Source organism: Misgurnus anguillicaudatus, chromosome 24 (genome assembly GCF_027580225.2).
Source record: "Misgurnus anguillicaudatus chromosome 24, ASM2758022v2, whole genome shotgun sequence".
NCBI classification, from domain to species: Eukaryota; Metazoa; Chordata; class Actinopteri; order Cypriniformes; family Cobitidae; genus Misgurnus; species Misgurnus anguillicaudatus.
The window spans coordinates 10,542,712-10,554,913 of NC_073360.2; the positions used below are offsets into that span (position 1 = coordinate 10,542,712).

Here is a 12,202-nt window from a genome sequence, read left to right on the forward strand (position 1 = left end):
TTGGACTGAATACCTCTGACGTCAGCCGGAAATGTGACGCTCCTTACCATGTTTGAAAGATTCGGTCACAATGCAATGCTAACAGGAGTTTACTTACAGGCTGTGAGTCCAAGCGGGAGGAATTATAATTAAGTCGGTTTTTACTACATCACCAATCCCAGGAAGTAAACTGTTGCTTACAGTCTGTGTGTTTGTTGTACTCCAAAAAAAAAAGAAATTTACATTGAAGATAATAACTTGCGTCATCGTTTACTTTAGGGTATGTACCTTCTGCATATCATTAACATGTACTAATACACACCAATGGAAATCAGAAAAACTGTGCTTTTTAAAATAAGACTAATTGAAAGCTAACTCAAGTAAAAGTTAAAGCAACCCATGGGAATAATGCGAAGGTTTTTATCATAATGTCAGTCCCTCCAGAAAAACGCGATTGTGCGATCGCACCATTTATTGCATAATCAGCCAAAGTCAGCATATTTATGTGGGGCCGCATTTTTCCAAATACGACGCACTTTCGCCGCATTAATTACAGATTTCCGCGCACAAAATATGCGGGGCTTGCATGATTTTATAATCCACGCATTTTCGTAGCAAAAAGTCACATATAGACCGTTTCATCGGACGCACGTGATACACGTCTGGATCCGAACTTTACTTCCGGTTTCGTTTTTTTTTAAGGTCTGACTAGTTGCTAAACTGATCTCTTGAACAAATGCCTCTTCGAAAATAACAAATGTATTGGTTTCCTATGTAATCTATGTGTTGTTTTTTGCTTGTTATATAAATTAACTACGTTTAAAGAACTTTGTTGTTATTTATTCTTAGCGGAGTTTACCGGAAGTTACGTGCAGCCGCTTGTTTATGTTGGTACTGCTGAAACCAAAGTTAAAAAATTTTGCATTTGTAACCCTGTATAATTTAATTAATTAATTATTAAAAGAAAATAGTTTGAGTTTATTAAAATAATAAACTAACCAGATGTGTATAAAAGTGAAAGGAAAAAATTATAAAATCGAAGATCAGTGTATGTCAGTGTGATGATTGACATGTCAGTAACCGTCCAATTATGTGAGTGTTCTGTTGAAGTCCCACCCCACCACGCTAGTTGCTGGATGGGGAACGCCATTTTAGTTCTCTCTGTGTGACTGATGAAACGAGCAGCAGTGTAACTTTGAGTTAAAGTTAAAATCGTCAGAGAGGATTAGACCATAAAGGTTTTATGGAATATTTTCTTTGGATTTTTGGTGAGTACACATTTTGATATGTGTAAACTGTCATAAATGTGTTTAAATGTGTACTTATGTTTAAAACTGAGAGAGAATGAAACCGTGTTTCTTTATCTAAATGAAATGCTGATGAGATCTGATGTTTAATATGTTAAAATATGTATATGTGAGTTCTAAATGTTTATATTGTGTTGCTAATGATATTGAAGGAATTGTTTTGTTTGTTTATGTAGCACAATGCTATTTAAACTGTTGAGTTTTATAAAAATGTAGCAGTAAATGCTGAACAGAATAATATGTGATTGCTGTTGAACTAAAAACAGTTAATTTAATGTGTGTTGTGAACTAAATACTGCCTGTTGCATATGCAGGTCAGGTTTTTTGTGCTACGCTGGAACTGTGTTCGATTCAGCGTGACGATTAATGATGGCGAGCCTCCAGTGAACTGAACGTTGATTGTGAGAGTTGATTTCAAACCAACACCTGTGGATTTGGTAGGAAAGTTCTAATTTCCTGCTAGTTTCTTCAACGGAAGTGAGCTTTATTTGAGTAATTGCAAGTTATTCCCTTCCAACGGATTTTGTTTTGTTTTGGAGTTTTTCCGTGATTCAACGAACTTTCGATTCACCGAAGTGAATCTTTTGAACCGATTCGTTTGATCCGAATATTTTGAACCGATTCTTTTGATCCGAATCTTTTGAACCGAATCCTTGATCCGAATCTTTTGAACGGATTTTTCCATCTGAACTGTTTGAACATACACTTTTCAGAACTGAACTTTTCAGAAACAATCTTTTTGTAACTGATTCAATTAACTGTTCTTTTGAATTGTTATTTTTCTTGTTAATTGTGATTTTGAGTGAACTGTTCAAGTTACAACTGTGAACTTGTGAATGTTACTTGAATGTGAATGTTACTTGACGGAGTGTCCTAGGAAATTCATATAGCCTAGAGGGTGCACCCACAACAAAATAACTCTTTATTTACTTTACTTCAATTGAACTAAAAATCTTTAAATACTGTGTTTTGTATCTGAACCACATTGACTAAACATTTTATTTAATTTCTCTTTCAACAATTACCAATTTCTCTAATCATTCATTTAAATACAAATACTTACTTTTATTTGACCAGTGTTGTCTTCATTACATCTCCATAGTCGAACCTATTGGCCTATGATAATATTAGTAACAAGTGCAATACTATTTGACACATGTGCTACATAAAAAGTGGCGAGCCAGCCGGGAGATGTAATTATTGATACTTTACAGTTCAAAAAGAAAAAGTAGTCAACAAAAGAGACATTTAAATCAGTTTAATTGTGTAGCAAGTAAATCAACATCAAGAACATGGAAATAGTACAGAAGGAAAACATCAAAGTTTTAAATGCTCTTCTAATCAATGGACCAATTACTACCCTTGAAAGTGAAGAAGTCCTTGATCTTTTAAAATGTCATGGTTCCATCGCAAGGGTGCTTCCCATTAATGATCCTGAGTCCAAGTATCATGATCACACCATTGTAGAGTACAAACTTGGATCAGCTATCGAATCAATAAACCCCTTGCTACCCCTTAGCCACACAGTCAAAGAAAACCCAAGTTTAACTTACCAGATAAGAGCCCTGAGTAGTGTCTACTCTTTTGAGGAGAGTTCTGATGCTACATCCTCTTACTTATTCACCTTGAAAACCATTGCTAAGCAAAGTGGAAAATCCTTTAGTGCTTTGTTACGAGAAGAACTCTCTCAGATCTCAAGCTCCTTAGTAGCAGATGAGGTGGATGAGGAGGATGAGCCCGTGCTTGATGAGCTCAATTCTGTCCGAGAAGAGAATGTTCCCAAAATCAATGTCCAGAGACCTAGTTCCATACTGAATGTGCCAACACTTGATCAAAATGACTTACCAAGTTCTGAAAAACGGCTGTCAGGTGCTATGAGTCATGTTCAACTCAACCCTGCTGAGGTGCAGAAAGTTATTGTGGAGCATATAGTTAAGAGTGAAGTTGCTGCTGCAATCCCATCCACTGCTGTAGTTAAGCTCCGCCCTTTCTCAGGGAGAATTCCCCAACCCAATAATGAGTCTGATTATGACACTTGGCGTTGTAATGTTGAATTACTTTTCGATGATCCTTCTGTGTCTGACTTACAAAGAGTGAGGAGAATTATGGAGAGTCTTTTGCCCCCTGCCACTGATATTGTTAAGTCTTTGGGGTCTCGTGCATCTCCAAGAGCTTACCTCAACATGCTTGATTCAGCTTATGGTGCAATCGACGATGGTGATGAATTGTTCTCAAAATTCATGAACACTTTCCAGAATGAAGGCGAGAAAGCATCCAGTTACCTCCAAAGACTTCAAGTTGCTCTTAGCAAGGCAGTCAGGGGAGGTGGAATTAAATCATCTGAAGCCAACCACCATCTTCTACGGCAGTTTTGCAGAGGCTGCTGGGATGACATTCTTATTTCTGAACTTCGCCTCGAAACTAGTAGAGATGACCCTATTGAGTTCCAAGACTTATTACGTTCTCTTAGAACCAGAGAAGACAAAAGTGCACAGAAATTGCTGCGCATGAGAAGCCATATTGGTGTTTCTAAGCCAAAACCGCAGCCATCGCCTAGATCTGCTCATGCTTACAGTCAAGATACTGTCATGTCAAGCAATTCCCCTCATGAGTCAAAGTTGTTGTCTGAGACTGCTGAATTGAAAAAGCAGATTGCTGAGCTAAGGGAACAGTTAACTTCACTGACTCTCCCAAAGCCTAGAAAGACTGTCAAACCCAAGCATAAGACATCACTATCTCCTACCACTTCAGAAATTGCTGCTAAACAACCGCTCAAGTTAGCTGGTCATCCTGTCACGAAATTCAGACCACGTCCTGGCTACTGTTTCAGATGCGGTGAAGATGGCCACATTTCTGTGACTTGTGAAAATACTCCAAACCCCAAGCTAGTTGAAGAGAAAAGAAACAAACTAAGGTTGAAGCAACAAGAGTGGGACAGAGAGAACGGTCATGTTGGTGAAAATTCTTCTTTAAACGCTTAACAGTTCCAGTTGTGGGACAAACTGGAGCTGGTGAACAAAAAGGTGGTCCCTTAAGAAAATTCTCAGGCACACACCACAAATCCCATATTCAACGTCTTGTTGGATCCAAGTGTACCGCACAAGTCAAGATTTCAGGTACCAAATGTCATTGCTTGCTTGACACAGGGTCGCAGGTGACCACAGTTCCTTGGTCCTTTTACCAAGCTTGCTTGACTAATCATCCAATTAAGTCTTTGAATCTTCTGCTTGAAGTCAGTGGTGCCAATGGTCAACCAGTTCCATATAAAGGATATGTAGAAATTCCAATCACTTTCCCAGAGGACATGGTCGGATCTGAGGTTGAAATTTCCACACTTGCTCTAGTTGTTCCTGATTTCAACCCTGAAAAACAGTCTCAAGTCCTGATCGGTACAAACACTCTTGATTCTCTGTATGCTGAATGTTCTGACTTGAATCTTCTTGAACACCATTGTCCACGATATGGATACAGTGCTGTGCTTAAAACTCTAAAGTTACGGCATAAACAGTATGCCAATGGATGTCTTGGACTTGTGAGACTACAAAGCAAGCAACCCGTAGTCATTCCAGAACAGCAGACAGTTGCTCTCTGTGGAAGAACAAATGTGTATTGCTTACCTGCTAAAGAATGTGTTCTTCTGGAGCCCCCAACAACTTTCTCACTTCCTGGGGGTGTCCTTCTCCCTAGTGGTGTAATTCAAGTACCATCGTTTCCATCCCAAAAGTTGACCATCCAGCTACGGAATGAGTTGAATCGGGATGTAGTACTGCAGCCAAATGCCGTGGTGGCCGAAGTGTATGCCATTGAGAGTATCATCCCTCAAGAATGTGTGGTGGGATCCGTACCCACGTGTCAGAATCGTTCTAATGCAGCGATTACCTTTAACTTTGGGGATTCCCCATTGTCCCAAGAGTGGAGGGATAAGATCAGTAAGAAGCTCAGTGAGATGTCAGATGTTTTTGCACAACATGACCTTGATTTTGGTCGAACATCTAAAGTCAAGCATCACATCAAGCTTTCTGACGAAACCCCCTTTAAGCAAAGGGCACGTCCTATTCACCCTCATGATCTGGCTGCAGTCAGACGGCACTTGCAAGGCTTAAAAGAGTCAGGAGTTATCAGAGAATCTGAGTCTCCTTTCGCATCCCCAATCGTAGTCGTACGTAAGAAGAATGGTGATGTAAGACTATGTGTGGATTACAGGAAACTGAATTTACAAACTGTGAAAGATTCCTATGCTTTGCCGAATCTCGAAGAGTCTTTTTCAGCCTTAACAGGTTCCCGGTGGTTCTCTGTCCTGGACTTGAAGTCTGGCTATTACCAGATAGAAATGGAGGAGTCTGACAAGTACAAAACCGCTTTCTCTTGTCCCTTAGGATTTTGGGAATTTAATCGCATGCCTCAAGGAATAACCAATGCACCAAGTACATTCCAACGATTAATGGAAAAGTGTATGGAGAATCTACATCTTTCCGAGGTCTTGGTGTTTCTTGATGATTTGATTGTGTTTTCCCAAACTCTTGAGGAGCATGAGGAGCGTCTCCTAAAAGTGTTAACAAGACTGAGAGAATATGGGTTGAAATTGTCCCCAGAAAAATGCAAATTTTTCCAAACTTCAGTCCGGTACCTAGGCCACATAATATCAGAGACAGGAGTCCAGACAGATCCTGAAAAGATCAGTGCTCTAAAAACCTGGCCAAAACCAAAGAACTTAAAAGAGTTGAGATCATTCCTGGGATTCTCGGGATACTATCGACGGTTCATCTGTGATTACTCCAAGATAGTAAAACCCTTAAATGACTTAACTGCTGGTTATGCCCCACTGAATCGTAAGACCATAAACAGTGAGTTAAAAGAAAATTATCTTAACCCGAAAGAGTCATTTGGGAGCCGATGGACAGCTGCTTGTGATGAAGCATTCAACAAAATTATCTCCAAACTTACCAGTGCACCAGTACTTGGCTTTGCCGACCCGACCTTACCTTACATCCTCCACACAGACGCGAGTACCACGGGTCTTGGCGCCGCATTGTATCAGGAGCAAGGTGGAGAGAAAAAGGTCATAGCTTTCGCCAGTAGAGGTCTTTCAAGAAGTGAGTCTCGATACCCCGCCCATAAGTTGGAGTTTCTTGCTCTAAAGTGGGCAGTGACAGAAAAATTCTCTGACTACTTGTACGGCAACCACTTCACTGTCATAACTGACAGTAATCCTCTTACTTATATTCTAACTACTGCGAAGCTTGATGCCATAAGTTATCGTTGGTTGTCAACGTTAGCCTCATTCTCTTTTGATCTGACCTATAGATCGGGAAAACAAAACCAAGATGCTGATGGGCTATCAAGACGTCCCCATGGCGAATTGATCAATGACGGTGTATCACAAAAGGAACAGGAACGAATCAAGCAATTCACTGAAAAACATCTAGGTGGTCGAGTCGTGGATTGTGCAGTTGTTCAAGCTGTGCTCGATAAGCACATTGTTCAACAAGAGAATGGAGACTATGTTGCTCTAGTGGAGTCCTTGGCAATGGAGCAGGATGCCATCCCTGGTTGTTTTGCTCAAGACCTGACCGAAGATGAGACTGGAGTACCCAATTTCATTGGTATAGACCTGCAACAAGAACAAAGAGCAGATGTTGTCTTAAGCCAAGTCATCAATCACTTAGAGGAAGGTCAAATGCCATGCAGGGCAGTGAGGTATGAGTGTCCAGACATACCCTTGTTGCTGAGGGAGTGGAACCGCTTAGAATTGAAAGATGGAGTTCTGTACAGGCGACGGCAGTGTGACGATCACACAACTTACCAGTTGGTGCTACCTGTGAAGTTCCGTGCTATGGTGCTAGAGAGTCTGCACGATCAGATGAGTCACATGGGAGTAGACCGTACCCTCGACCTTGTCCGTTCCCGTTTTTATTGGCCAAAGATGAGTGCTGATGTCGAGAGCAAGGTTAAGACCTGTGAACGGTGTGTTAAACGGAAAGCTGTGCCAGAAAAATCTGCACCCTTGGTCAACATCCAGGTTACACGGCCCCTTGAGTTGCTCTGTATAGACTTTCTGTCCATCGAACCAGACCGAAGTAATGTCCAGAATGTACTTGTCATGACGGATCATTACACTAAGTATGCAGTTGCCATACCCACTAACAACCAGAAGGCAAGGACTGTAGCAAAGTGCCTTTGGGACGGATTCATTGTCCATTATGGTTTCCCGGAGAGGATCCTAAGCGATCAAGGCGCTGACTTTGAATCTAAACTCATCAAAGAGCTTTGCGAGATGGCAAAAATTCACAAAGTGCGCACAACTCCTTATCATCCTCGCGGTAATCCCGTAGAGCGCTTCAATAGGACGCTTCTAAACATGCTGGGAACCTTGAAGGAGCAGGATAAGTCACATTGGCACGACTTTGTGAAACCGTTAGTGCATGCCTATAATTGCACAAAAAATGAGGTAACTGGATTTACGCCATACGAACTCATGTTTGGAAGACGACCCAGACTGCCAGTGGATTTAGCCTTTGGGCTACCTGTAGAAAAACCTGTCCACGAGTCACATTCCAAATATGTCCAAAGTCTCAAAGCCCGACTTGAGGAGAGTTACCGAATTGCCACTCAAAATGCTTCAAAGTCTGCAATGAGGAATAAGGAAAGATTCGACAGACGAGTGAAGGAATCAACCCTTGAAGTAGGAGATAAGGTCTTGGTGAGGAACGTACGAATCAGGGGAAAGCATAAACTAGCGGACAAGTGGGAGCCTACTATCCATATAATAGCGGAACGAGTAGGAGACCTGCCAGTTTATAAAGTTCACCCACAGGATAAAGATGCTCCTGTAAGAGTGTTGCACAGGGATCTACTATTACCTTGTGGTTTCCTAAGTACTTCTGAGGAAAGTGTTCCTGATCTGGAAAACATCTCAAAGCCTAAGACACGAAGCCAAAGAAAGAAAGAACTGTTGGATGAGGAACAATTGAATGAAGGACAATCTGATTCAGAGGATGAAATCTGCATATTCAGTAGAATCCCTGCTGGAGAAACCAAGATTACCTATGCCTATGACATTGCAAAGTCAAAAATAAAAAATAAAAGAGAGAAGTACTTACCTCAGGAACCAGACTTACCTCAGGAACCAGACCTACCTCATGAAACTGAATTACCTCAGACTGTGAGCAATCCAGCTATCATTCTTCCATTGAATGAAAGTCTAGGAGAGGTGATGGAAATGAATGAACCTACAGATCCTGAAGTAGAGGAGACTATACCCTCAGGAAATGAAGTTGAAGGACTTATCAACTACTTACCACCATACGATCCAGATAGTGATGAGAATATGGATTTGTCAGAGGAAGCCCAGGATCTGGAAGAAAGAACAGAACAAGTTAATGCAAATGCAAGATCCAGTACAGATCATAGCCTAAGACGTTCAAACAGGGTCCCAAAACCTGCAAGAAAATTCCATTACCCACAGTTGGGTAACCCCCTAACCTCAGTAGTCCAAAACTTGTTCCAGTCTTTGAGTGAGGCAGTGGTTAATTCAATGAGTCTTGCAGAATTACCAAAAGTTGATGACTTAATGCTGCCTAAGAGTTAATGAAAGGTCAAGTAAAGAAAAAAAAAACGCAAAGAGACTTGCTTACCTTTAAGAGGGGAGGATGTAACCCTGTATAATTTAATTAATTAATTATTAAAAGAAAATAGTTTGAGTTTATTAAAATAATAAACTAACCAGATGTGTATAAAAGTGAGAGGAAAAAATTATAAAATCAAAGATCAGTGTATGTCAGTGTGATGATTGACATGTCAGTAACCGTCCAATTATGTGAGTGTTCTGTTGAAGTCCCGCCCCACCACGCTAGTTGCTGGATGGGGAACGCCATTTTAGTTCTCTCTGTGTGACTGATGAAACGAGCAGCAGTGTAACTTTGAGTTAAAGTTAAAATCGTCAGAGAGGATTAGACCATAAAGGTTTTATGGAATATTTTCTTTGGATTTTTGGTGAGTACACATTTTGATATGTGTAAACTGTCATAAATGTGTTTAAATGTGTACTTATGTTTAAAACTGAGAGAGAATGAAACCGTGTTTCTTTATCTAAATGAAATGCTGATGAGATCTGATGTTTAATATGTTAAAATATGTATATGTGAGTTCTAAATGTTTATATTGTGTTGCTAATGATATTGAAGGAATTGTTTTGTTTGTTTATGTAGCACAATGCTATTTAAACTGTTGAGTTTTATAAAAATGTAGCAGTAAATGCTGAACAGAATAATATGTGATTGCTGTTGAACTAAAAACAGTTAATTTAATGTGTGTTGTGAACTAAATACTGCCTGTTGCATATGCAGGTCAGGTTTTTTGTGCTACGCTGGAACTGTGTTCGATTCAGCGTGACGATTAATGATGGCGAGCCTCCAGTGAACTGAACGTTGATTGTGAGAGTTGATTTCAAACCAACACCTGTGGATTTGGTAGGAAAGTTCTAATTTCCTGCTAGTTTCTTCAACGGAAGTGAGCTTTATTTGAGTAATTGCAAGTTATTCCCTTCCAACGGATTTTGTTTTGTTTTGGAGTTTTTCCGTGATTCAACGAACTTTCGATTCACCGAAGTGAATCTTTTGAACCGATTCGTTTGATCCGAATCTTTTGAACCGATTCTTTTGATCCGAATCTTTTGAACCGATTCCTTGATCCGAATCTTTTGAACGGATTTTTCCATCTGAACTGTTTGAACATACACTTTTCAGAACTGAACTTTTCAGAAACAATCTTTTTGTAACTGATTCAATTAACTGTTCTTTTGAATTGTTATTTTTCTTGTTAATTGTGATTTTGAGTGAACTGTTCAAGTTACAACTGTGAACTTGTGAATGTTACTTGAATGTGAATGTTACTTGACGGAGTGTCCTAGGAAATTCATATAGCCTAGAGGGTGCACCCACAACAAAATAACTCTTTATTTACTTTACTTCAATTGAACTAAAAATCTTTAAATACTGTGTTTTGTATCTGAACCACATTGACTAAACATTTTATTTAATTTCTCTTTCAACAATTACCAATTTCTCTAATCATTCATTTAAATACAAATACTTACTTTTATTTAACCAGTGTTGTCTTCATTACATCTCCATAGTCGAACCAAGTGGCCTATGATAATATTAGTAACAAGTGCAATACTATTTGACACATGTGCTACACATTTACTTCACACAAGCGCAGCCGTGTCCTCTGTTGCCATGGGAACGTTATGAAGTGACGTGATTATGTGACGTGAACATCATTGCAGCTTTTGCAGGTTTCCACAGTTTTTGCAAGTTCCGCAATTTTTGCAAATTCCTGCAATTGCATCGCATAAATTGCATAAATATCCCGCATATTCCATCACATTTTTTAAGAAAACGTGCCGCAAAATCGAGGATTTTTGCCCGGAACAATCACAAAAAAACTCTGCATTTTTCTAGAAGGACTGTTATGTTAACTATATAAAATACAGTATGGTTAATGTAAGTATAGTATATACTGTGCTATGCTAAATTTTATCTTACTTTATCATTACATATTACTTATTTATTTTGCAGTATGTAATCACAATATCAATGAACAATCATTTGGGATTTTTTCCCCCCTAAATGTGGTCATGTCACACGAAACATTGATTATTCTCCTCTAGAAATATTTCAAGTTAAGTACTCCAAAATCTTCTTAAGACTAATTATTTTCTTTTCTTTGTTATTATGCATTTTTGGTTGTTGCACTCTTTTGCTGACATGTGACTTTATTGTTGTACTACAGTTTGTTGCCATGGTGATGAGTGTGTCAGTCTGATCTTACAATAGCACTGAGTGGATAGGCGGGTGGAGTGGGGTTCAGTTAGCATGGTAGCCTTGCAGTAATTACTCTTAATTATATGACCGGCAATGTTGCTGCCTCCAGACAAAGATAATCAGTCCCTTTCTCTTTCAGCTCCATACACAAATCATACATAATACTGATATTATCTAATCTCCTGTACAGTGAAGATTATCTCTATGTAAAACTCTCTGCTTCTTTAGCTCAAAGCTCTCGCATGATAAAGCTTTTGACCTCTTTGAAAGTCTTCAGTGAATGATAGGATAATGAGAAAATACAGCGTAGGACGGTGAGAGAGGCTGTGTGATTCGCTTTGGCCTGCCTGTATTACTGCTGAACCCATGGAGTCCCATTTACACCGTGATCACTATAACTAATTCAATAAAAATTTTACTTTAATGAAGACTTAAAGGTGATCAATTTCTGAACTCTAAAACACTTAATGTACACGGGGGTGTTCAAGTGGGTGGCCAAAATGTAATTGGCTGCCCTAGGTGCCACTCCAAAATGCTATGATTGGGTATCTGCCATATCAGGGTCTTCAGGGAAACCAAAAAGCAATATGCAGGTTTATACTGGAGATGTGTCATTAATGGCGCTTTTCCATTGCATAGTACCCCACAGGTCGGGTCAGCTTACTTTTGGGGGCTTTTCCCACTGGATACAGTATGTAGTACCTGATACTTTTTTTAGTACCTTGTTGGTTGGGGTTCCAAGCGACCTGAGCTGATACTAAACTGTGACGTGAAAACACTAAAGATCATTGATTGGTCTGAGAGAATTGTGACGAGCGTTATGCTAAACGCAAGATTAGCTTTACCTTCGTGCTTGCGCTGTCTCGAGCAAACCTGTTGTCATCTGTGCTTTGATGCAAGCAAACTCCCCTTTAGGTTGAGAATCAGCAACACTATAGCAGTGTTTTCCAGACTTGCCAACATCCGCATTCACTGTATTTTTGCAATTAAATGAGGCTCAGCGGAGCGCATCGACTGAAGTCACGGGTGTTTATAAAAAAATTGTCATGTGAGATGGAGTAAGTGATAAATGCGATGTGCAAACATTTATTT

At 39.6% G+C, this 12,202-nt stretch overlaps 1 protein-coding gene across 1 annotated transcript; it reads left to right on the forward strand.

Moving 5' to 3' along the window:
* Positions 1–941: 941 nt before the first annotated feature.
* On the forward strand, positions 942–4,764 carry LOC141361603 (zinc finger CCHC domain-containing protein 18-like). Its single transcript, XM_073863138.1, has 2 exons — positions 942–1,247; positions 1,601–4,764. Exon 2 carries the CDS (start codon positions 2,579–2,581, stop codon positions 4,265–4,267), a length of 1,689 nt encoding a protein of 562 aa, XP_073719239.1. The 5' UTR covers positions 942–1,247; positions 1,601–2,578; the 3' UTR covers positions 4,268–4,764.
* Positions 4,765–12,202: the final 7,438 nt, after the last annotated feature.